This window comes from Strigops habroptila, chromosome 3 (assembly GCF_004027225.2).
Source record: "Strigops habroptila isolate Jane chromosome 3, bStrHab1.2.pri, whole genome shotgun sequence".
In the NCBI taxonomy this organism is placed as follows: domain Eukaryota; kingdom Metazoa; phylum Chordata; class Aves; order Psittaciformes; family Psittacidae; genus Strigops; species Strigops habroptila.
The window spans coordinates 54856447-54882011 of record NC_044279.2 but is presented as its reverse complement, the minus strand read 5'-3'; the positions used below and the strand labels follow the sequence as shown (position 1 = coordinate 54882011).

General features: G+C 44.1%; 1 protein-coding gene across 1 annotated transcript in view; it reads left to right on the top strand.

Moving 5' to 3' along the window:
- Positions 1 to 1749: 1749 nt before the first annotated feature.
- TTC38 (tetratricopeptide repeat domain 38) overlaps positions 1750 to 25565 on the top strand; it is a 25938-nt gene continuing 2122 nt past the window's right edge. Inside the window, exons 1-13 of the mRNA XM_030480510.1 lie at positions 1750 to 1837; positions 5828 to 5905; positions 6370 to 6451; positions 6792 to 6963; positions 7947 to 8120; positions 10553 to 10628; positions 11781 to 11900; positions 14769 to 14828; positions 15167 to 15205; positions 16044 to 16125; positions 17045 to 17210; positions 20060 to 20219; positions 24941 to 25014. Coding sequence (XP_030336370.1) covers positions 1814 to 1837; positions 5828 to 5905; positions 6370 to 6451; positions 6792 to 6963; positions 7947 to 8120; positions 10553 to 10628; positions 11781 to 11900; positions 14769 to 14828; positions 15167 to 15205; positions 16044 to 16125; positions 17045 to 17210; positions 20060 to 20219; positions 24941 to 25014 — 1307 coding nt within the window. The 5' untranslated portion in view covers positions 1750 to 1813. The remainder of the gene's footprint in view (positions 1838 to 5827; positions 5906 to 6369; positions 6452 to 6791; positions 6964 to 7946; positions 8121 to 10552; positions 10629 to 11780; positions 11901 to 14768; positions 14829 to 15166; positions 15206 to 16043; positions 16126 to 17044; positions 17211 to 20059; positions 20220 to 24940; positions 25015 to 25565) is intronic.

Genomic DNA, 25565 nt, shown 5'->3' with positions numbered 1-25565 from the left:
TACCTTACAAAATAGGGTGTCATCAAGACAATGGAGATGTTCTGAGTGTCAGTTCCGCTTCCTTGAGCTGTGGCTGTCAGCAGTGACTCTGGGAGACAGATAATATAGGGAGCCTTGATGTTACAGTCAGCGCTGGCTGTCTCGGTTTTGCTTTCAACCGTTGGCATGTTGTGAGAAGCAGCAAACGAAGCTATGGGATGAGCATCAGTGGCATTGGAGCCTGTAAATACCAGCACTTTGAAAATAACTTCTAATTTTGTCAGGATCTGGATGTATATGCTCTTGGTGTTTCCGTTGACTTCTAAAGTAAATCCTCCAGTTGTGTAAGCTTCTGTTTTATCAGGTCCCATTGTTAACTGAAAAGTTGAAGATTCCTTATCCTTTTTATTGCTGTCAGAATATGCACTGGCCGGATGACATCTCTTTCCCTGGCCGACTTTCACCTTTTTAAAGGTGAAAGACTTGACACCTCTTTAGTGCAAGACCAAGTAAATGTGATTCCCTTTGGTCCTTCCTGTGAATCCATATCATAGTATGCAGACCTATTGAGAGTCCAGTTATTAAGAGGGAGGTGGGAAGAGGAGACCCCTAAGCCTTGAGCCCTGCAGCAGAGCAGGAGCAGGAGAAGGTGGAGCGCTGCCATCGCAGTGCGCGTGCAGGACACTGAGCTGAGGGATCATAGGGGCTGTGATTACAATGGCTCCTGCATCATCTCCCCTAGAGTGCATTGTGACGTTGACAGTCGGGTAGTTCCCATTTGGAACCAGAACCTGCTCCCCACCCTCCTCCCTGGCACAGCTGATAAGAAAGGTGTTTCATGGTAGAAACAGCAGATCGCCTGTGGGTATATCCAGTGCCACAAGAAACAAGTGTTTGGGGGCCAATAATCTCCATGAAGCACATCTGTCGACAGCACCAAGGCCCACCTCGGTGACATGGGGCTCAGGACCTGTGTGGTAAGAGACCCTTGCCCACAGAGACCCCTACTCACGGAACACGCATAGTGAAATAAATCTACAGTGTGTCTTGAAACAGAGACGAGAGAACGTAGGAGCCACTGAGTGTAGATTGCTGACCAATCACTGCAAAAGCGGGAGTCTACTGCCTCATAACTTTTGTGTATAAATGTGAGGAAGAAGCCAGCAACAGGTGTACTTGCTTTGTGGAAATGCACCACTGAGCACCCTGCACAGAATAAAGAGTGTCTCCTCTCTAAACAGCCTTGGAGCGTGCCTCGAGAGTTCTCTTCCAAACAGGCAACATTCCCGGTTGACTTGGGCAGTCTGCCCTTAGTTACAGGGGGTCCAGGGTGACCTGCGTGCAGGTACAGTTTTAAAGGACAGAAGTCTACTTCCCCCCCACCCTGGAACAGGATTTTATGGTCCACTGTTGGTGTCTTCCAAAGGGACACCGTAACAAAGTCATCTGCATATAAATGCAATGCAGTTTTGTGAAGCTCTATTTTTAATTGCCGGGTGGCACCTTGCGAACTCGTGCTGTCTTTTTCTATTCCTTGTGCGCTGAGTGGGAGGGATTTATCCGCATTTCAGATGTCAGGCCACTTCTGCTCTTACGTTAGCCTGTGCTCAGCCAGAGGCGAGGTCTATTTCCGCGCCAATAAGCTGCAGGAAACACATCCGTCAGCAGCACCGCGGCCCCCCACAGACACGGGGGCTCGGGATGAGCCGCTGCCAAGGGGCCGGGCGGCGTCCAGCCCTCCCCGCTGCCGCGCCGGGCCCCGCCCCGCCTCCGCCTCCTCCTCCTCGTTCCAGAGTGCGAGGCGCGGAGCTGCCGGGCTCTGGCTGCGGGGGTCATGGCGCCGCTGAGGGACTGCAAGGTGACGGCAGGTCTGAGAGGAGCGGGACGGGAGCCGCCCGCTCGGCCGGGCCCTGCCGCAGCGGCCGCTCTGCCCGTGGCCCGTGCTTCTGCCGGGGTAGCGCCCTTGGGGCGAGCGGTGTCCTCCCGTGTGGGCCTTGGGAAAGCCCCGGGCCCGGCCGAGAGCCGGGCGGGGAGGCGACGGCAGGGCAGGGCAGCGCAGGGCAGCGCAGGGCGGGAGAGCCGCTGGGTCTGGGGCGCTGGGTCTGGGGCGGGAGAGCCGCGGAGCCGGCTGGGGCTGACGGGAGGGCGCGGAGAGGCAGTCCCGGGCTGGAGAGGGCGCTGCTGGAGAGAGCCCGTCTGCCTCAACCCGCGGAGCCTGACACTCGGGGTGGATTCAGGTGGGGTGAGGCTGCTGTTGGGATCGAAAATGGGGACGAGTCACTGCAGCCTCGCCTGCCGCCGGGGAAGCAACCCTGTGTGTGAACATGTCTGGGTCTCGTTCATAGCGCAGACCAGTGGCACCCGCCCTTTCTGTGGGCCTCAAAAGCAGGTCAGGCCACTCTAAGCCATCTTTGAGTCCAAGGGTTCAAAATCTGCCTGCAGGGGCTAGTTACTGATTAGTTATTTGAGTGCTTTCTTCCCGATGAAGTTCATGCTCTGTCAGTCCTTTTGTTGATGTTTTTGCTTAATTAGGCAAGGGGAAGTAAAGAGAAGTCTTGAAGATCTTCTGACAGAGTCATAGGTTCGTGAGCAGCAGAGCCCTGGAGAACTGCCACTCGAGTAATAGACGATGTGCTAACAGCAGCCTGCAGAGAGCATATTTCTCAGATCCATCTGGGATTCTAGCAGGGAAAAAAGTGCAAATAAACAGTCACCAGGTCTCATGACTAAACTCTTATACTAAAGCAGGAGAAAGGGCAGGGCTTTGGTCTCACCAAGGAGCAGTAAGGAGAGCCAAGGCTATGGCACTCTCCTCCAACAGGCATCACAGAGTCTTTTCTGGAATCAGAGAGAAAGACTGTGGGCAATTTGTGTGACACAACTCGAAGGCAGCATCTGTGGGAAGGGGAGCTGATAATTGTTTTCCAAAGTCTTCTGGCTGATTATTACCTACTTCCTTTCCCTCTCTCGTGGATTTCTTCAGTCACAGTCTGATATATGAGTACAGACAAGCCCCAAGGCATGATTGTCCCAGGTGGTCTGGGCAGGACCATTTGTGTATGATGCAGAGGACAAGGGCTGCCAGCTCTTCTGTGCTCTTTGGTTCTTGGTGACAACAGCTGATTAGGTTTGGAGTAGATCTTTTCTTTTTCTTAGGAGTCAGCAGCTGTTACAGGATGGTTCTTCCCTGCAGCTAATTGTCCTGGCGTGCCAACAGGAAGAGCCTTGCTGCCATCCTCCTGTTGCCGAGTGGGAGTCTTCCAGTGAGGAATGAGTTATGTGGGCTGTAGCCTTGGCAGAGCAGAGGCTTGCTAGAGTGGGTAGAAATAGGACGTGTGAGAGAAACAGTGTTGTTTTCACATATTGGGGATGGGGCTTTGCAGTGTTAAGGCTTTGCAGTATTAAGACTTTGCAATGTTGGGGCTGGGGTAAGTTACTAAGGGAACGAACAAAGGGTTTGAAATACCATGACTTAAACCAGACACGCTCTGTAGTTAAAGACAGTGTCATCTTTGGGTGACAGACACACAGTGGTTAAAAGGAATGCTATCTTTGTACAACCTATGAAACTAAGCTGGCGCATACTGGTTCTGTAGTTAAACAGTAAATTGGGTTACCCCATGTATGCCAGAGAGTTACGAAATTGAACCATAAAAGGAGATAAATAAGAGAAAGTGGCATACGAAATCGAGTAAGGGGAGATGTAAACAGCGGCACGACAGTTAGCATGTAGATTATATGCGTTGGGGAGGCTGTAAACCTCGGAGTACCCAAGCAATGGGGAAACAAGGGAGGGAACTTGCGGACGGGATAGGATATATAAAAGTTCTGGCTTTGCTGTGTGTGCCTACTTGCTAGGACACCCGTTTTTGCAAAAATGTTAATAAATAGCTGCTTCACTGCTGTGTCTACCCTGAGCTTTTACAAGTTCTTATCTAGAGACCATTTCTCGCAGCGTGTACCTCAACTAGATCAGCAGTGTCCTTAATGATGGATGCAGGCCTTGTTTTACTAACCCTTGTTCCGCTGTTTTTTCTGATGATACACAGACGTTTTCATACCTAATAATTGTAGCATTAACAAATCTCAAAAACGGATGACATTTTCTACCTGGCAAGTACCTTGAGCTGTTGTGCAAAACGGGCAGTGGCAGAGAGCTGCTTCAAGGGGACCATCTTCAAATGGAGCATGAGTGGTGATGAAAGTGGTGAAAGGTAGCCTGTGATGAAAGGCACTGTGAAAGGTAGCCTTTAAGTAGCAGGCCTAACCTTGCTACCCTCTTGACTTTTCTCTCTACACTGTTTCTGGATATAGTATGAATTGTAAAGAAAATCAGTAATTTTATATTCAGGTCTAGTCTTTCAGGCTTGTAATTTGAACACTCAAGTGCTTGAGCTGCTGGAATGTGAGCCTTTAATCCAGTCAGAGTGGGAAAGCTTTAGAATATATTAACAAAGATGTCATTGCCTGGGTACTTAACATTTGTGAAGGTTGGGTCGTTAGAACCAGGAATTACGTTAAAGTGTAAAATGAGATGAGCTGAATTTTCGTAGCATCTGCAAGGACTAATCTCCGTTAGGAGGACTCTAAATTGGTTTGCCCCAGGTCTTTCTTTTTTTAAATGTCTATCCTGTATGTTCTGTGTACTGGAGTAGAAGTGATGCTGAAGTGATTGGGGCAGCTTCTCAAATGTGCTTTTGCTTTAACACGAATGTATATGGTGTGCTGAATATAAATCTGTGCTTGAGAAACAGTTGTAGAGGTAATGATGGGTGCAGTATCAGGATGCTGAATGGCGAGTGATTAGCAGAAATAAACCCAAATATTATTACAAATATCTGAATAGATTGCTAAGAGAGGCACCTCAGCTCGTGAGATGACAGGCTTTGTGGTTGTATGGCCATCCTGTGTAGGGGAAAAGGCCTGCAAACAACTGGAGTTTACATGCCTGTTTGCTGAAACAGGCATTGGATTTTTCATTTTGTTGCCTGAGTTACTTAATAGAGCAGTCACAGAGACAATCATGAAACAGGGTGCTGCAGCTCAGTTCCACCATTCTGCCTAATGAGCCGTTTTCATTTTTCAGCAGCTAACCAGGAGATGTAGCACCTCAGTCAGTGTTGCATAGCTTCTTAAGAAACTGTGGCTGCCTGATTTCTGTTGTTGGTGAGACACTGGCACAGGTTGCCCAGAGAAGCTGTGGCTGCCCCATTCCTGGCAGTGTTCAAGGCCAGGCTGGACGGGGCTTGGAGCGACCTGGTCTAGTGGAAGGTGTCCCTGCCCATGGCAGGGGCTTGGAACTAGATGAGCTTTAAGGTCCCTTCCAACCCAAAGCATTCTGTATGACGCCTTTTTGTAAGGCTTGTGTACAAATCTGTGGCCCAAATTCTTTGTTGGGTTAACTCCATCGACTTGGTGGATTTGCTCTGCCAAGCTGTTTGGCCTGCGAGATACCTAAAGTATTGATTTCAGTTCTGAAAGAACGGGGCTTTGTTTTCCCATGTCTCTACTCCAGATGAGGTGTGTCTGCAGCAGAGGGACCAGCCAAAAGTTGAGTTGTAATGAATGAAGAATGAGCCTCTCATAATGAGATGCGTAATCCATCAAGAGCTATTACATGTTAACTTTTTGTTGCTTTATTTCCACTGCTAGCCCCAACTAATTGAGTCCTTAAATGTAACTACAACAAAATAAATGTGTCTGCTCACACTGTCCTTCCAGCTTTTATTTGTTTTTTTTAAAAGCGGAGTTGACAAAAATATTGGTACATTATAAATTTGAAAATCTGTTGGAGTTGTCTGGAAAACAATACGTAAAATGAGCGTGTTTGTATCCGTTTGTTGTGCAGGCCTGGCAAGATGCTGGACTTGTCCTGTCCACGGCTAGCAATGAAGCCTGTAAGCTGTTTGATGCTGTGCTGACACAGGTATGACCAAACCGTGTAAGAAAACGTGTTTTGAAGGAATTTGTGCATGAAATAGTCTTTGCTGTAGTTCGCCTTCAGATTTCTTACCAACTGTGAGAGCCTCAAAATCAGGCTGCCAGAGGAGTTCAGCCATTAGCGGGCAGCAGAAAACTCTCGTAGCATAGGGCTATGCCAGATGCTGCAGCTGTGGGGAAGGCCTCAGCCAGCATGCTTGTGCTGCTGGAGAATCAACCCATTAAGATAAACCCCATCGAAATCCAGGGTATTAGTTCTGCTGGTGGCCAGACTATCTTAAAGAAAATAGTTTTTCTGGTTTGCTACTATGCTAACCCTATCTGAATGCAATGTTTGTGTTTTAGTCATTTGCCTTGCTTGCATTTGAATTTTAAATGCCCAGGAGAACGAAATGAAGAGCAATATCATTGGGCATTCCTTGACTGCCTCTCTCTCTGTCTCTCTTCCAGTATGCAACCTGGGCCAATGATGAGAGCCTTGGCGGTATTGAGGCATGTCTCTCCAAGTTAAAAGCAGCAGATCCAAATTTTAGTGAGTATAGCCTTTAATTCATAGCATGGAAAGTGTTGGATAATACCTGGTGTCTTGGTGTGATGGCATACGTGATGGCTTAGAGAATTCTGTAAAGTTTGTTCAGAATCTAGAGCAGGCTGGGATGGTTTTGTGTGTTTGGGTTTGGTTTTTTTTTTTCTTTTAATTTCAAGCCTTTTAAATGGCTTTCATGAAAAGCCTCTAAGAACTTTAGGCTTATAAGACTTTCTGGCCCCCTATGACTACAAGTCAGTCTTGTTCAAAATAAACAACTCCTGTGTTTATGTAGGGATAAATGTAGTGCTGTACAGCTCAATTTGTAGTGTGTTGTTTTCCGTAGCAATGGGACATGTCATTGCTAATGGTTTGGAGCTGATTGGCACTGGAAATTCGGTGCGGCTCAACAAAGAGCTGGACAGTGCAATGAGAACGATGATGATGCTTTCAAAATCACAGCCACTGACTGAGCGAGAGAAGCTTCATGTATCAGCGTTGGACATGTTTGCAAGTGGGTAAGTCCACTGCCGACCCATTTAAAGGGCTGTGAAGAGTTTTAGCTGCCCCATGTGGACGCGATAGTTGGTAGTAGTGTTGCCGCACGTGCACTGACATCTAGCAAAGTGTGAGATGTCAGTGGTTGTCCTTCAGTTTCTCTCTCCAAACTGTAAGCACCGTGACTAGTTAGTGAGCAGCGCTGTAGGAGGGGGCGTGCTCTTTTGCCACCGCTTCGTATCATTAAGCACTCCATGTTTTAAATGTCATAGATCCACCAGTGGAATATATGGTTTAGAACTAGGAAGCTAAATTTTTGACTACAGTAAGGTCCAATATAATATAACACAGACTTGTATGCACAAAAGCAAAGCTACAAACAAACTTTTTGCCTCTCTGTTGTCTCCTTGTGTCAAAAACTATTTCCCCTGTAAAACAGGAAGATGGCAGAGGGTCAGAAGTGCTGTAAAGGCTCATTGTTCTGTTCAATATAAGGAATTTATGTGCACTGCAGAAAGTATGGGCTAATGCTTCACTTTCATTATTTGTCAAACAAGCAGGTGAGCATGGATGTACCTCACATTCTCCTTAGCAAAGGTAAAGAGGAAGCTACTAAAACCCTGTTACTGTGGGTTTGATTCTCAGTAGGAGGGAAGGTGTCTGTGCGTGTGAAGTTAGGCAAATTATGGTAGGTCTCTGTAGAAGCTGTTCAACCCTGTAGGAAAATCATTAGATTTATGGTTTAAGGTTTTTTAATTTTCCTTGTGTGTTACAGTGACTTGTAACCCACGGACATTTCTTTCAGAAGGTTTCCCAGAAGGTGCTCAGTGAAGATAATGCCATTATTACTTTAAAAAGACTAAGAAATTCCATCAAAATAAAAAACCCCAACATAATTTGATGTTGAATTTTCTATTTTTCAGAATAGCATGAGTTTAGAACTAAGAGTAGAGGCATGTATATGTGCCTTCTCACAGCAATTAAAAGACTTTTTTATTTCTAGCCGGCTTCCAAAAGCTTGTGATTTATGGGAGCAGATTCTGCAGAGCCACCCAACCGACCTGCTAGCCCTCAAATTTTCCCAGGACACTTACTTCTACCTGGGATATCATATACAGATGCGAGATTCTGTTGCCCGGGTTTATCCTTTCTGGACACCTGATATTCCACTAAGTAGGTGGGTCATGCTTCCTTTTGAACACTGCTCTTTCCGTGGTCTGCACATACTTAGTGCTTTCTGAGTTCAGACACATCTAAATAACAGGATCCATTGGGAAATGGACAAGTAGACAAAAACAAGGGCTTATAAGCGAATCAGACCTGACCACAGCTAGAACATCTTTCCTGTATCCCTGTTGACACAGGTTTTTTTCTTAAGCGAGCTCTGGCTCAATTAGTAAATTTTGCTGTCAAATGCAGCACATGACGTGTATCACACAGGATAAAATCACGTCCTCATTGAGGGCAGTGGCAAAACTCTTTTGAGCTTTTATGGGTCCAGTTTTTTGCTTGGGGCTCACATTGTGAGTGATAGAGGACAACAGTGGAAAGAAGAAAGGGGCTGTAACTTGGAATGCCCAAGTGTAGTTCTGAAATAAAACTTTGGGATATACTTTAACAGCTGGTGCAGCAAAGACTGACAGGAAGGCAGAACTTTTTTAAATTTCTTTAGTTCAGACCTGAACGTTTCAGTTTCCCAGAGTTAATTCAGGATAATCTGAATCTATCAACAATTGAATTGTGAATAAAAACTAATTTGGGATGATTTTTTTTAAATTATGTTTAAGACCTGTTAAATTATTTGAAAGCTTTTACCTTTATATAAAAGTTAACATTAAATTGTAAGTCAAGACATGCATTTAATATTATGAGATAAATGAATCCACAATCCACAGGCAACCATAACTTTTTGAATATTTAATGAATGTGGCTGTGCACCAATGAGCTGTACCTCTATATCAGACACAACCTTGTCTCTTTTTTTTCTTCCACAAACAGTGCAGAGAATACATGCAGACTGAATGCTAACATAATAGTTGTTGTGGTTTAAGCCCAGCCAGTAACTTAGAACCACGCAGCTGCTCACTCACTCCCCCGTTCTTCCTCCCCGCTCCCGGAGGGATGGGGAGGAGAATCAGAAGAATGTAAATCCCACAGGTTGAGATAAGAACAGTCCAGTAACTAAGGTATAATACAAAACCACTACTGCTACCATCAATAATAATAACGATGAGGGAAATAACAAGGGGAGAGAATATAAAACTAAAAGGAGAAAAGGAAAAGAAAACAATAAACACAAGTGATGCACAATACAACTGCTCACCACCTGCCAACCGATACCCAGCCCGACGCGAGCAGCGATCTGGGCCTTCCGGGTAACTCCCCCCAGTTTATATACTGAGCATGACGTGCTGTGGTGTGGAATACCCCTTTGGCCAGTTTGGGTCAGGTGTCCTGTCTCTGCTCCGTCCCGGCTTCCCGTGCCCCTCCTCGCTGGCAGAGCATGAGAGACTGAAAAGTCCTTGATTGGAGTAAACATTACTTAGCAACAGCTAAAGGCATTGGTGTGTTATCAGCGTTGTTCTCAGACTGAAGTTGAAAACACCGCACTGCACCAGCTACTAAGAAGGAGAAAAGTAACTGTTACAGCTGAACCCAGGACAATAATGAAGCTCCCTGAGGTACCCCACAATCTCATGGCACAGAGGGTATTATCAGGAGTTTCATTTTTCCAACTGTATTACCTCAACTCTGAAAAATTTAAACCCCTTAGTTCTTTTTTAACTACAATATGGTGGTTTCATTTGCTGGGGAAGACAGACAACTTAGAAGTTTTGGCTGCATTTTTGTAAACTTTTCTAGACACAATGCTAAAGTACAGGTTGTTGTCCACTTAGTGGGCACAATTGTCAATCAATAGGAAACACCATACGCCAAGCTTTTCTTGAAGTACCCCTTGTACTTGGCAAGTACCCTTATCCTCAAGCTTACAGGCATGTAGAGTTACACATGAATTGATATGTGAGCAAAAAAATGAATAAATAAATCAACTTTTATTCATCTCAATCCATGAAATAAATCTTTTGCAACATACCCCACGTTTTAATAGTTCCTTTGCCTTAGGAGTTTGAAACCAAAACCCCAAAAGATCTTTTGAAAAGCAGAAACATAACCTGTGGGATTTTGCAATCTACGAATCTGCAGAAAAAGCATTTCAATATTTCTTGAAATGATTGCATCAGGTATGTGCATAACAGCCTTTGAGATGCTCAGATAGCTTTGGTGATAGCACTGTCTCGCTTCCAGCCTTCTAATTCTGCATCTTGCAAGTGTTCTGTGCAACTCTTAATTCCAGTTTATCCAAAGATGTAAATGTCAGCTGTCAGAACACTGGTGATGTGCATCATTTTACTCTTTCCTGCGCTGGTGTCTCTGGGCCTTTCATTTCCTCTGAGAAATACCTGGTTGTTCTGTATTCTGCAAACTTGAACTCTCATTGTAACTTGTATTGAAATGTTTTGAGTTAAATGCTGTTTGAATATGGTTTTCAGTCCTAGATGATATCTAGTTCTAAATGGATGATGTGCTGTTTTTCCCCCTTTTGCTTAGCTACGTGAAGGGCTACTACTCTTTTGGACTAGTGGAAACAAACCTTTTTGATCGTGCTGAGGAGGTTGCCCGTGAGGTAAACTGCCTGCTATTGGTGCTGAAAGGTTTTAGAATTCTTAAACATGGTCCCTGTCTCTGGGTGGTGGTTTGCACAAATGCCGTGACCTGACTCTCTCCGTCACCCCAGTTGTTAGTAGAAGTAGCAAAGAGATAAAGCTCAACATGGAAATGCTTACAGAGTTTCATGAGAGACTATTAATAACTCTTCCTTAGAAAGATTCGCACACCACTGCCATACCATGGCAGTTTCATCTTGACTGTATTTCCTTCTCTTGCTTATGAGCATACCTTGTCAGATGGTGTGAGAACACCACTTTAAAATCCATATATCATCCTGTTTGCTGTTTCCCCCACGTATAATTGGCTGTATGCTCCCACTAAAGAATGTTGGATTGGTTTGATGTAATCTGCTCTTGACAATCCATCCTGTTTGGGTTCCCCCTCCCTTTTCTCCCAGATGCTTGTTCCTGGATTGTAGAACAATTAACTTTACAGTGTTCCTGGGGATCAATATTAGCTGGTCTGTTTTCTTTTTATGAAGATAGTAATTATGCTTGACTTTCTCCAGTCCCCAGGATTATCCGTGTCCTCCAGGAGTCTCAGATATAATTAATCTCTAATGGGCGTTTTTGCAAAACTTGTGTTACAGCAAATTGCTGAAAGTGACAACAAAGACTAAATATTAACATTTAACATTTACCAGGTTAATGGTTAACCTTGCAAAATGCCTAAAGCCTAGTGGGAGTTGCTGGAGCCAGAAAGAGGAATTTTCGGAATGTTCAGAGCTGGCCCTGTTCTTGAAGAAGACATGGTTACCTGCAAGGCACTATGTCATGGAATGTATTGTACCTGTACATGCAGTTCTTTCACGGCTGATACTGATGCATGTCTGTGAAATAAAATATCATTTGATAGTCTTCATCGAAGCCTGCATTTTGAAGTGTTTTGCAGGTGTTCATCTCTAGGCAGTAGAAGCTGGGAAGTGAAGTCAGCCAATAAACATTGTCTTCCTTTTCTGTCCAAACCAAACTTCCTGGCTGTGGTTAGTTGGAATGGTACAGGAATGCACCTAACATGCAGCAAGTAAAAAGTAGTCTCTTGTTTCTATATCAGCAATGTTAAATACTGTTAAATAAAGTTTGTAAGCTTTCCCTTTTTTCACTTGCAGGCTTTGGCTGTAAGTAAGACAGATGCATGGTCTGCTCATACTATAGCTCATGTACATGAGATGAAAGCAGAGCTGAAGAAAGGGTTAGAATTCATGAAGGAAACAGAAACCAACTGGAAGGTAAATATTCTTGTAGCATCTCTGAAAAACCTCCTTTTAGATCTCCTTTATCTCCTCCAGCCAAGTTCTCGATTCCTCTGCGTGCAGTTCCTTCCGTTTCTGCAGACACGTTACAAGCAATGCAAATGCAAAGTTTGCATATCAGAAGAAACCATCGCTTGAAAAGCTGTTCTTTACCCGTGTTACTTTTGAAGCAAGAGGCAAGAAAAAGTGTCATATTGTGAGGGACACATACCTTGCACCACTTTAAGTCATCATTCCTACAACTACCCAGATTACAAAAATGGCAAACATGTCAGTAGGCCACAAAGACTCACAAAGACACGGCTGTGGCAGTCAGGTGAAACATCAGATGTGAAAATAGAGATTTATTTGTGTGTGATTTATATATATGTAATTTATTGTGTGGTTATAAAATTAAAGTGACCACTGATATTTTCACAAGCTTTTTGCTTAGACTGAGATGAGCGCTGGGAGTCAGTTGAAGAACTGGGCTAAATTTCTTCGCAGGAGCCTAAGATGAGGTGTGAAATGACACAGCCAAATGTTCTAGAAGACTCACAAAGTATTTGTTTGCTTCTGAATGGGGATTTTTAAAGGTTAACTGTAAAGTAAAGAGAAATTATGCTTTTGTCTGTTTTCTAGTGTACCGAAGTTACTTTGTGTATCAAACATATTTTGCCTATCTCTCGGGGTATTGAACAGGTTATTTAGTCTGTCAAACAGTCAGTCCTTTGCTGTAAGTGAAGCTTAATTTTTATTTGTGTTGTTGGATATTATGTGTTTTCCCTGTGATGAAGCATGTTAGAGCAGAAAGCTGTGAGGTTTGAATTTGTTAGAACCTGCAGGAGTCTATTTTAGAGTCATCTGAGCTGGCTGTTCCACCTTACCCAAAGAGCAGGGCTGGATGATGGGACTAGAAGGAGTGTTTATTTTGCACTTGTGTTTTTTAAGTTAAGCAATCTGATAGCAGGCTTGGAAGCATAGGCAGAAAACCCTTGCTTGAGGTACATACCTGTGATTTCCCAGAAAGCATTTTATCCTCCTATATATTGGTTTTAAGGAAACAGTGATACATGGGACTGACAGTTTGAGGGATGCCTTAAAAACCCCCAGTTGATGACTTCTGCATTGATTTTGAACTTGTTTCTTAAACTAGTTGCATGCCTCTGAGATTTATACCCTTTATCCAAATAAAGTAAAGTGCAAGATCAGTAAATAGATTTGTCTAATGTATCTTCATGTCCGACCCAATATAGTTAAGATTTATAGCATTGTCATAATGATAATGTGCATAATCACCTCTTTTGTGCAATATTTTTCATCTTAAACATCATGAACACAGAGCATTAAACCGTAAGCACAGTTTTTGTTGTGAAAACAAGCAGGTCCCTTTAAAGGCTTTAATAAAGCTGCTGGTATTTGGCCTGATGACTTGAAATATTTATTTACGTTCTTTTAGTAAGCAAGATCATCTGTCTGTACTGCCACAGTATTTGGGCTCCTTCTGTTGCTTTTAATTCATCCTTCCCACTAAGAGGGGCAACGATTTTGTACAGGTTTTCTTTACAAAGTGCTTTATTTTGTTTGCTCCTCCATGCCCCCCCCCTCCCCCCAAAAATCAGATACCATTTATTTTAATGTATATTTCAGCCCAAATCAAAAGGGGCAAATTATCTTTCCAGAGAGGACTTCCCTGCCAGTGAGGCTTACTATTAAATGGCAGTGGGTCTTCTCCTGAGCTGTTGTGGTGAGTTCTCATAGCCCACTTTTATTTCTTTATTTTAGTTACCTAGGAGCCTAATTCTCCTTTAGCAGTTTAATCTCTTTCAGAACTCAGAATCAGCAGCAGTAAAAAGGGTTTTTTTTTTGTTTATGAGGTAATCACATGTTCTTGTTTGTATGACATTTGGAACGGTAGTATGATATTAAACTTGATATTTTCAGGTTTCTGCCAAACACTTCACTACTTCAGTTGCTCAGGTTTGGTTTGTGATTTAATATTAAACAAGTAAAGATTGCCAGAATGTTTATTTTAGCACCATAAAGCTCTGACATTTGCTGGGAATGTTTCAGATGTCACTATGAAAATGATGCTTTTTCCGCTTGTAAGAACGTTAAGTTTTACTGCAGCACTGGGAGAGAGAATGGGAGGAGGGGGATGAACATTTCTGGTATTTTAATTTTCACCAAAGGATTATGGAATTATATGCCTGTTTGTCTGTTCTCAATGCACTCACAAAAATGAACCGCAATGACATTGCCTTGAAGTGCAGGCTAGGGAAGAGTATTTGAAGTTGTGGTGCCAGCTGAAAAGGGCAGTGCAAAGTTGGTACAGTCCTGCAAATATTCATTTCATCTGGTGAACTGCCAATGTGTTTGTTACCTAGTGCAGCTTCTGTATCCTCTAGTTACGAAGTATTCTCTCACTTCGAACATGGTTACAAAGTGATTCTCTATGTCTGAGATAGGTGTCTAGACGGGTGGGATGAATGGCCCTCATAAGGTGGGTTTCTCTCTCCACTATCTATCTAGGTCACTTTAGACACCTAAATTTTAGATGGGATGTGTTTTTCCCATAAGGGGAAAAAGAAAAATGTGGCAGAAGAGTGAATTCTGAGGCATCCAAGTGAACTTGTTCTCCGGAAAATGATGTGGGCAGCACCTTGTTTTTGAGGTGTCTGCCTGAATAGCTGCAAGAACAAACGTATCCTGGCCAGCTGATTTAAAGTTCTTGTTTCTTCTGTCTCTTCCGTCTAATGAAATACTCATTTTTATTGAGGAAGGAAACAGAAATCTGACTAGATGTGTTTAAATGGAAAGTTATTTTGTAAATAATATTTTCCTTTTTTTTTTCTTTTTCCCCAGAACAGCGATGTGCTTGCTTGCCATAATTACTGGCACTGGGCTTTATACTTCATTGAAAAGGTATGAGATGAAAAATCCCTGAAAGGAACATTAGAATGAGAGGTAATACCCTGTCTTTCTCCTTCATGTGTAATTTACACCAGTGTTGGTACCTAGTATTAAATGAAACCTAATCATACTAATTATTTTGCCTAGTAAATCCCAGTTTATCTCAGACTCCAGTCTTTCTTTTAATACCTCAAGGTTTCTTTGACTTGGTTTGCTTTGATCAAGTCATGAGGAGGTTGTGAAGTAGTATTATGACATTATTAATTGCATGTATGTCTTTTGGTTATGACCAGTCACTTTTGGTTACTGTATCTGGCTGTTAATCATGCAGTGCTTGTTTGCTTTCACAGGGTGAATATGAGGCTGCTTTGACAATTTATGACAATCATGTGAGTAGGGCCTTTATTTCCTTTACTGAGAACTTGCTTAAGACCATGATACGTGTTTTTTTCCTTCTCTCTGAGATTGAAACCTATCACAGTGTGCCATACATGTGTGTATATTGTTTACATCTATTGTTACAGATTTTAATGGAAAGCATTTCTCGGTGGTTTTGGGTAAAGTGCCCAAAAGACTCTCATGTAGTTCCAATGTTTCTTTCACTTGTGCTTGAAAGAGCTACAGTGGCAATGTTGATACTATTTCCTATTCTGTCTGTTTCTTATTCATGCTTTTTAAAAGGATGTAGAATGATTTCCCCATAAAGTCTCAAAGTACCTTTACAAAGAACTGATTTTTGCCTGTACGGCACTAAGTCAGCAGAAGCGTATCTTTTCTTTCCTGGTTAATTTATTCCAGTCCTTCACTGTCTGGATTTCAAGGCAATCTTTGTAAATAAGCAATATCAAACTAGCTAGGATAACATATCTTTGTAAGGATTGTAAAATAGTGAAGCATTAAGAAAGCTGCTGGGCTATCCTATCTACTAACCTTGGTAAAGTGAAGTAATATTTACGGCATTATTCTGGAAAAAATGGAATGCCTTGGTGACTCTCCATACTTACTGAGTTTGACTTCGTAATAGGAAAACCAACACAAACGAAGCAACGTGTTTGTCACTGCGAATTGGTGTATTCAGGAAAGATTGCATAGGGCTACTGCAAAACGGGTATTTTTGAATGAGTAAAAAGATAAAATTAATACTGTACTGTGAAAATTAGTTTGATTATCTGGCTGAGTTCCCACTAGCGCATCAGTTGGGCAGCTTATGAATACCTGTGATTGCAGATTGCTCCTCGGTGTCTGTCAAGTGGAAGTATGCTGGATATAATAGATAACTCTTCAATGCTGTACAGGCTTCATCTGGAAGGTAGGATATCCACCTGCCATTCCTTTTTAGAGCTGTAAGGGGAACTCCCCCCTTTCCCTGCCTTGCATGTTGAAGAAGTATTGAAGTACACTTACAGAGTGAGCTTGGTCAATGTTACAAGGGAAATCTGATACAGAAGAAAATTCTGCTCTTGAGAAAAGCCTCAATGTGAAATTCATAATGTCCATAACCTTTGTTCTTCCCAAGAGCTTCTTTTTTTTTTTCCCAAGCCAGTATGGTATTTGATTCAGCTCAAGCTAGCATAGGTCACGTACTTCTTTGAAAAATTCACTTCAGTTGCCCCTAGAGATTGGAGGCTGAATGATCAAGTACATAATCCTCTAAAAATCTCTAGAGCTTCCTTGAAGTAAATGTCATGCTAGATACTTAACCTCCTGTTTTGATACTGATTGAAATTGCTAGTATGTATATATTAGCCCTCTGGCTTTTGGGTACTCGGCTAACTCAGTGGCATGTCTCCTTTACTTTTTTAAGCTAGTGTTTATACACCAGAGTTCATGAAGGGGGGGGATGACAGACAGATGGACATTCACAGTATTCTGGTAAAACACTAATGATGCATTGGCTTTGCTTATGAAATCCATGTTGTCACTCTGTTCTTTTGATCGCTACAGATGCTTCACTGGAACATCATCTCCAAGAAGACAGGAGCAGTGTCATAATAAAGCCAGAACCTCACATAATGCAGTCTAGAATATTTGTGATAAATTACCGATAGTCAGTAAACTCTGCCCAAATATGGCATGCTGCAGTGAGCATTACTGTATGCATTTTGCCATTTCAGCGAATGTGTTATATTTAGTAGCAATGCTGTTTATGCTGAGTGCCTAAAAGTGTGTTGCAAAGTCATGCTTTCGTATGTGGTATTTTTACTGAGAAAACTACTTTTTACTCTTAGGTGTAAAGCTTGGAGACAGGTGGAAAAATATTCTCCAGCTTACAAAGAAGCACAGCAGAGATCACATTCTTCTGTTCAATGACGTACATATATTGATGTCCTCACTTGGAGCCAAAGACCACAAAACTACTGATGAGCTTTTAACAACTCTTCAGGAACTTGCCAAGTAAGCAAGTGAATGGAAGTATTGTACTTAATAAATGTTATCTCTGATAATGTCTCTGGCTTGCCAGAGCATTACAGCCCGCTCTGCTCTGCTCTGGTGTGTCACTGGAACATGTCTGGTTCAAGTAGGTCAGTCTCCAGTTAGAAGATCCCTATAGTTATTTATTTTTTGAGTTAATGTCTAGAGGGGTTTCTTATCTTGTTAAGCAGAGATCTCTTATGTTTAAAGTCATGGACACTAATTGAACAGTTGCTGTCTATTTCCTTTCAATGGGTTCACGCTAAACTATGTTACATACAGTGAACAAAGTATTTCACCTCTGTATTAGTAAGGGCATTCTACAATGTACGTCAGCTATCTATGGTGGTTCTTTTTTATGGCTCTGGTTTCAAAGGTTCTTTAATAATGGAACATTGGTAGTGATATTCTGATAGCTAGTGTTTGATGTGTGGGAAGTACCTCTGCAGGAAACTGAATTTCAAGTACTGCTAAAGTAAAAATAGAGAATATTTTGCTTGCAGATTAAATTATTTGAAACATTTGAATATTTAAGTATTTCATCTAAATGATGTTTTTTTCATGTTCCCTTATGTATTAAGTAACTGTAAATTGCCTCAAGTTTCTGAAGGGGTTGATATATAGATGCTTTAAATGCAATTTCCCCCCGCCCCCATTTTACCTCTGTTTCAGCATCTATTGCTTCCCTTGCCTTAAAAAAGAAGGAAGGAGAACCTGAAATTGTCCCTATTTGTTCCTGACTATAATACCCGTGAATCAAAAGTAATAAAAAATAAACATAATTGTAAAGAATAGTTACAAAACCAAGTAACTGTAAAATCAATCTTAAGCGTACCTGATCTGACTAACGTAGGAAATGGTAAATATCTTTTATATAAGTATTTAAATAGATGTAAGTATATATAAAGTATTAAAACTGCACATGCACACCACTTCAGGGAAGCTTTAATGAACATGTTACTTATCCTTTCACCCAGTGCTTCCTTTTGCTTATGTGTTGAGCCTTTCTTAGTAATTCAGCTGTACATTTTTAGCTGTAGTTGGAAGTATTATGAAGTTTAGTTTTATTATTTGAGGAAACAGACTGTGAGATCATAGTAAAGATTGGATTAATGGATTAATTTAAGTGTATCACAAGAATGTAATAACTACATTATACCTAAGATGGGTTTTTTCGTATGTGTTAAAAAAGCAGTCATAAAACTTCGGCACAAACAACAGTCATGCTTGGCTTTTCATTACTATTTTTCCCTAGCCTTTGCAATTTGAAGTTGACAAGAATTTTTTTGTAAGGTATTCCCCAGCGCTCTCTGGTGGTTGCTATCACATGCTTACTTTTGGGGATGGAAATGTTATAGTTGATGCAGGGGGTATGTTGTTCTTCATGAATCGACACTTCAGATCAGTTGAAAGAGAAAAGAAAAAAAAAAAAGTCTTCCATCTCTGTGCATTTGATCAGAGAGCTGGAACAAATGTTTAAATGAAGAATTATTTCATCATTTTCTTCATTAACTATCTCAAACTACTTACTTGAAAGGCACATCCATTGTGCACTTCTAACTTTCCAGCATGCCATGTTTTGCTGAAGAAATGACAAACACATAGGGCAACACTGCATACCGAAAAGTCAACACTGACCTAGTGGAAGAAATGGGAAGTTTGTAATACTGACTCAAGAAGGAGGGCACAGAGCATCTCTGTGTTTGGTGAATTTAAGGTACTAGCATGGGAGTGTGACTCTTGGCTGTCATTGCAAGCACTCAAAACAGATGCCAGTGACTAAGGTTCCTCAATGTTAAAGATTTAATTGGAAAACTTACAGAAAAATCTGTACTAAACAACAGGTGGAATTTAGAGCATTGAACTGACTGAGCACTGTATTCTCAGGAATCACTTATACTGCTTGGGACGGAAAGCCCTCCTGTCCTCGTGTTGCCAGCTAACCTTTTGCCACTGAAATGGCACTACCTCCAAGGCCTGATCACTGTCAGCTGCTTCCGTAGCAGTGGAAAAACACAGTTCCACATTGTCCCAAGGCCAGCTCTTCAGCTACTGTGGTTACTTCAATTTTTACTCCTTTTTTTTTTTTTAATATTGGCAAAGATGCCTGCTGGAATGTCTGTGTCATTCTGCAGGCATATTGTCATGCTCTATGCCTCTTCCACTCTTAGGTGGGTTAGGATATAAGCAGTAAAAAAGGAAAGAAAACCCAATAACTTCAGAGCTAGCTAAAATCCATTGTTGTTCATGGGCCTAGAAGCAGTCTGTCATGGTTAGAATGAAAGAGCAGACTTTGAGAGCTGCCTTGAGGAATACAGTTTATATTAGAAAGACGGGGAGATGCTGCGTTGTGTGGCGAGCTCTTTGCAAGGACTGATGGCCACTTTTGGCAAGAGGAGAGCACAGTCGAAGAACTAGCAACAGGATGTTCTGGTCAGATCAATAGAAGAGAAACTGTGCAGTCTCCTCACTTTTCTAGCCAAAACTGTTCTTTGCAAAGGCAGGAGGGGTTGGGCCAGTGCCTTTTGCGGGTCTGTTCAGAAGAACGAAAACTGATTTACTGATGAGTAACAAAAGAGTGAAAGTAACATAGGCACACCAAAAGATATTATAGAATCATAGAATGGTTCGGCTTTGAAGGAACCTTAAAGCTCATCTAGTTCCAACCCCCCTGCCATGGGCAGGGACACCCTCCACTAGAACAAGTTGTTTAAATGAAGTACCTGAAACATTAGGGCTTTGTACAGTAAAAAAAGTTGTGATGGAGTGACACTGAAATGTGAGTATTCATAATTTGACTTACAGGAGTTAACCACTTTCTCATTCTGCAGAGCGCCTTGTGAAGACCATGAGCTTTCCCTCGCTCCTAGTTTGGGGTTGCCACTGTGCCAGGCATTTGTGGAGTTTGAAAATGGAAATTGTGACAAAGCTGTAGACCTACTGTACCCAATCCGTTATCAGCTGATCCAAATAGGAGGCAGTAATGCTCAGGTAAAGAAGGTCAATAAGTCTTTCTGATGTGACTTAATCCTCTTTCAGTAGCCTCCATTAGGCACTTGCATTATTAACAATCCTTTATTCTTAGAAAGTGAAAAGCTAAACTGTGCTTGTGACTGAATCCTGTTTGCAAATACCATCAGCAGTGTTGGCTATTTACATTTTCTTGTTGATACCTTTCCTTCCTCAGCGGTTGTAATAATTTGGTAAACAAGACACTGTAACCAGCAATACTTAAAATCATAGAATAGTTAGGGTTGGAAAGGACCTTAAGATCATCTAGTTCCAACCCCCCTGCCATGGGCAGGGACACCTCGCACTAAACCATGTGGGCCAAGGCTCTGTCCAACCTGGCCTTGAACGCTGCCAGGGATGGAGCATCCACAACTTCCTTTGGCAATCCATTCCAGTGCCTCGCCACCCTCACAGTAAAGAACTTCATCCTTATATCTAATCTAAACTTCCCCTGTTTCAGTTTGAAGACATTACCCCTTGTCCTACCATTACAGTCCCTAAGGAAGAGTTCCTCCCCAGCATCATTATTGGCCTCCTTCAGATACTGGAAGGCTGCTCTGAGGTCTCCACGCAGCCTTCTCTTCTCCAGGCTGAACAGCCCCAACTTTCTCAGCCTGTCTTCATACAGGAGGTGCTCCAGCACCCTTATCATCCTCGTGGCCCTCCTCTGGACTTGCTCCAACAGCTCCATGTCCTTTTTATGTTGAGGACACCAGAACTGTACACAGTACTCCAAGTGAGGTCTTACGAGAGCAGAGTAGAGGGGCAGGATCACCTCCTTTGACCTGCTGGTCACACTTCTTTCGATGCAGCCCAGGATACGGTTGGCTTTCTGGGCTGCAAGCGCACGCTGCCGGCTCATGTTAAGCTTCTCATCAACCAACACCCCCAAGTCTTTCTCTGCAGGGCTGCGCTGAATCTCTCCTCTGCCCAACCTGTAGCAGTGCCTGGGATTGCCCTGACCCAGGTGCAGGACCTTGCACTTTGCTTGGTTAAACTTCATAAGGTTGGCATCGGCCCACCTCACAAGCATGTCAAGGTCCCTCTGGATGGTATCCCTTCCCTCCAGCGTATCAACCGAACCACACAGCTTGGTGTCGTCGGCAAACTTGCCGAGGGTGCACTCAATCCCACTGTCCATGTCGCCGACAAAGATGTTGAACAGGACCGGTCCCAACACTGATCCCTGAGGGACATCACTCATTACAGGTTTCCAACTGGACATTGAGCCGTTTACCACAACTCTGCGTGTGGCCATCGAGCCAGTTCTTTATCCACTGAATGGTCCATCTATCAAATTGATGTCTCTCCAATTTAGAGACAAGGATGTCATGTGAGACAGCGTCAAACGGTTTGCACGAGTCCACATAGACAACGTCAACTGCTCTGCCCCTGTCCATCAGTTCCGTGGCTCCATCATAGAAGGCCACCAAATTGGTCAGGCAGGATTTCCCCTTAGTAAAACCATGTTGGCTGTCACCAACCACCTCGTTGTTTTTCATGTGCCTTAGCATGTTTTCCAGGAGAAACTGCTCCAAGATTTTGCCAGGCACAGAGGTGAGGCTGACTGGTCTCTAGTTCCCCGGGTCTTCCACCTTCCCCTTCTTGAAAATGGGGGTTATATTACCCTTCTTCTAGTCATCGGGAACTTCACCTGACTGCCAGGATTTTTCAAATATGATGGACAGTGTCTTAGCAACTTCATCCACCAGCTCCTTCAGGACCCGCAGATGGATTTCATCATGTCCCATGGACTTGTGCACGTTCAGGTTCTTAAGATGGTCTTGAACCTGATCCTCTCCTCCAGTGGGCCTAAGGTCTTCATTCTCACAGTCCCTGCATCTGCCTTCCAAGACCTGGGTGGTGTGGTCAGAGCATTTGCTGGTGAAGACTGAGGCAAAGAAGTCATTAAGAACTTCAGCCTTCTCCAAATCCATGGTAGCCAGTTCTCCCGATAGCTTCCGGAGAGGGCCCACGTTGTCCCTAGTCTGTCTTTTGTTTGCTACGTACCTATAGAATCCTTTCCTGTTATCTTTCACATTCCTTGCCAGATTTAATTCTAACTGGGCCTTAGCTTTCCTAACCTGGTCCCTAGCTTCCCGGACAACGTTCCTGTATTCTTCCCAGGCCTCCTGTCCTCGCTTCCACCTTCTGTAAGCTTCTTTTTTCCCCTCTAAGTTTCCTCAGCAGCTCCTTATCCATCCATGGAGGTCTCTTGGCCCTCCTGCCACACTTCCTTCTAGTTGGGACACAACACTCCTGAGCTTGGAGCAGGTGGTCCTTCAATATCAACCAGCAGTCTTGGGCTCCCCTGCCCTCTAGGACTATATCCCATGGAACCTTACTAAGCAGGTTCCTGAAGAGGCCAAAGTCTGCTCTCTTGAAGTCCAGGGCAGTGAGCTTGCTGCATGCTCTTCTCACTGTCCTGAGGATCTCGAGCTCGACCATCTCATGATCGCTACAGCCAAGGCTGCCCTGGAGCATCACATTTCCAACCAGTCCCTCCCTGTTGGTGAGCACAAGGTCCAGCATGGCACCTCTCCTTGTCGGCTCCTCTATTACTTGAAAGAGGACGTTGTCTTCCACACAATTGAGGAACCTCCTGGATTGCTTGTGCCGGGCCGTACCATCCCTCCAACAGATATCAGGATGGTTCAAGTCCCCCATGAGGACAAGGGCCTGCGGGCGTGAGGCTGTTCCTATCTGTCTGTAGAGTGCTTCATCCACAGAATCCTCTTGATCAGGCAGTCTGTAACAGATCCCCACAGTGATGTCCCCCATTGCTGTTCTCCCTTTGACCCTGACCCACAAGCTCTCTGTTGACTGATCACCTGTCCCCACACAAAGTTCCATGGTCTCCAGCTTATCACTGACATAAACAGCAACACCCCCTCCCTGTCTGCCTGGCCTGTCTTTTCTAAAGAGCCTGTAACCTTCCATTCCGACACTCCAGTCATAGGAGCCATCCCACCATGTTTCTATGATACCAATGACATCATATCCCTGTAGCCTTGCACACATCTCTAATTCCTCTTGTTTGTGCCCCATACTACGGGCGTTTGTATAGAGGCACCTTAGCCGAGCTCCAAATGCAGCCGACTCAATGGCTGGAGCACCTGAAATATCTCTACATCGCTCCAAGCACTTATTATAGGTGCTGGCAACTGACCGGGAGTGTTGGGATGGATCAAGGCCCCCCTCCCCCAACACATCTAGTTTAAAGCTTTCTTGACCAGCCTGGCAAGTCTCCTACCAAAGCAGCTCTTCCCCTTCGACAGACAACTCCACCAAGCTCCAGTAGACCTGGCCTCCCAAATCAAGTCCCATGTTCTAAATAGCCAAACCCCTGACTATGGCACCACCGTTCTAACCATTTATTAACCTGCCAAATGCGCCTAGCTTTCTTAAGGTCCTCCCCTTTGTCCTGGAGAATTGATGAAAAAACTATCTGAGCTCCAGAGCCCCTAACCACTTCTTCCAGGGCTCTGTAGTCCTTCTTAATGTTCTCCAGGCTACTGCTGTCTATATTGCTAGCACCCACATGGACCACTAGAAAGGGGTAATAGCAGGACTTACTTATTAGACCAGGCAGCCTCTCAGCAACATCCCTGATCCCTTGGCAGGCAACACACCTCCCTTGAGACTGGGTGAGGCCGGCACATGGGTGCCTCTGTGCCTTTCAAACTAGAGTAACCTACTGCTATGACCTGCTGCTTTTTCCTGGAGGCACCAGTAGTGATCCTCTTTACTAGTGCATCAGCAGCATGTTCATTAGGTGTGGTGGGTGCTTTCTTGTTAGTCCCCTGCAGAACTGCGGTTCTGGGTGGGGACATCGGATTTAGGAGGAAGCCCCTTGCTGTTAATTGTCCTCTTCCTCCTTTTTTTGTTTTTCTTTTTTGTTTTTTGTTTTTTTTTTTTTTTTTGTTGTTGTTGTTGTTACTAGTTCCCAGCTTCCTGGGTTAATGCCCTCCTTCTCTCCTGTATAAGCAATGATGGTCGCTTGCGGCCCCTGCACGGTTTCGGCCTTGGAGCAAGCAGCCCAGCTTCCTCTCAGCTTCCCTGGCAGCTTTTAGCTACTGACAGTGTCCCGCAGCTCAGCCCCTGCTGCAGGAGGACCTCCACCAGGGCGCAGCGAGTGCATTTTGTACCCTCGCCTCAAGAGACCAGTCGGGGCACTTCCTACACTCCGACCTACGCGCTGCAGCCTCCCCTCCCCTCGGCTCTGTCTGGTGCCGCCGCTGCCACCGCCAGGACGGTCAGAGCAGAGCTCCCAGAGCGGGCCCTGCCCTGAGGCGAGCGCTCCCCACCCCGCCCGCTGCCCGCTCGCCCTTGGCCGCGCCACCTGCCGCGCCACGCCCTGACTGACGTGCCACGCCCTGTTTGCCCGCCCTGGTCGCTCGCGCTCCCTGGGGTGGGTTTTTCCCCACTGAGGGCTGGTGCCTCCCTCCCGGCGCCGCCCCCGGTGAGTCCCTGCTCGCGTCAGCGGAGCTGCGGCTCCTGGGCAAGGCGTGTCGAGGGCTTGAGGCTCCCTCGGTGGCTCCCGCCGCTCCGAACGGAGGCTCCGGGGCGCTGTGCTTCCCCCCGCTCCGGTGGTGAAGGCGCCTCTCTGGAGATGCCTCGGCGATTGATACTTTGCAATATACAATTAATACTTTGTAAGTTAGTTACTACTTTGTATTTTTGCTGACTTCTTTTTTCAGAGAGATGTTTTCAGCCAGTTATTGATTCATGCTGCTCTAAATTCTAAATCACAAGCCAAACAAAACCTTGCAAGGTGAGTATTTTTCCTGCTACATATTTGGGGAAGTAGTAGTATTACAAAAGTATGAAGCAGCGAGTATTCTCAAACCAATAAATGAAGGCTAAAATTGTGTCATAGAATGGTTTGGGTTGGAAAGGACCTTAAGATTATCTAGTTCCAACCTTCCTGCCATGGGCAGGGACACCTCCCACTACACCAGGTTGCTCCAAGCCCTGTCCAGCCTGGCCTTGAACACTGCCAGGGATGGGGGAGCCACAGCTTCTCTGGGCACAGGAGCATGTATGTTAACTGTAGCAACGTTTAACTAGGATAAACAGTAACATAGCTTCCAATTCCAAAAGTACACTTCTGCAGTCTGGAGGAATGGTCTGTGTTTGTTCAAGGGCAGTTGATTTTCAAATGCCTCTGTCTTAAAATGTGGCCTCCTGCCTGTTTGTCAGTGTACTTAATGGGCTGCTAAACTTCTCTGTGAAATGCTGAAAATCAAATCTGTCCTAATGATGACAGCTGCTGTATTGGGAAATAAGATTTGCAGAGTCTGATGTGTGAGCTTGCCTTAGTAT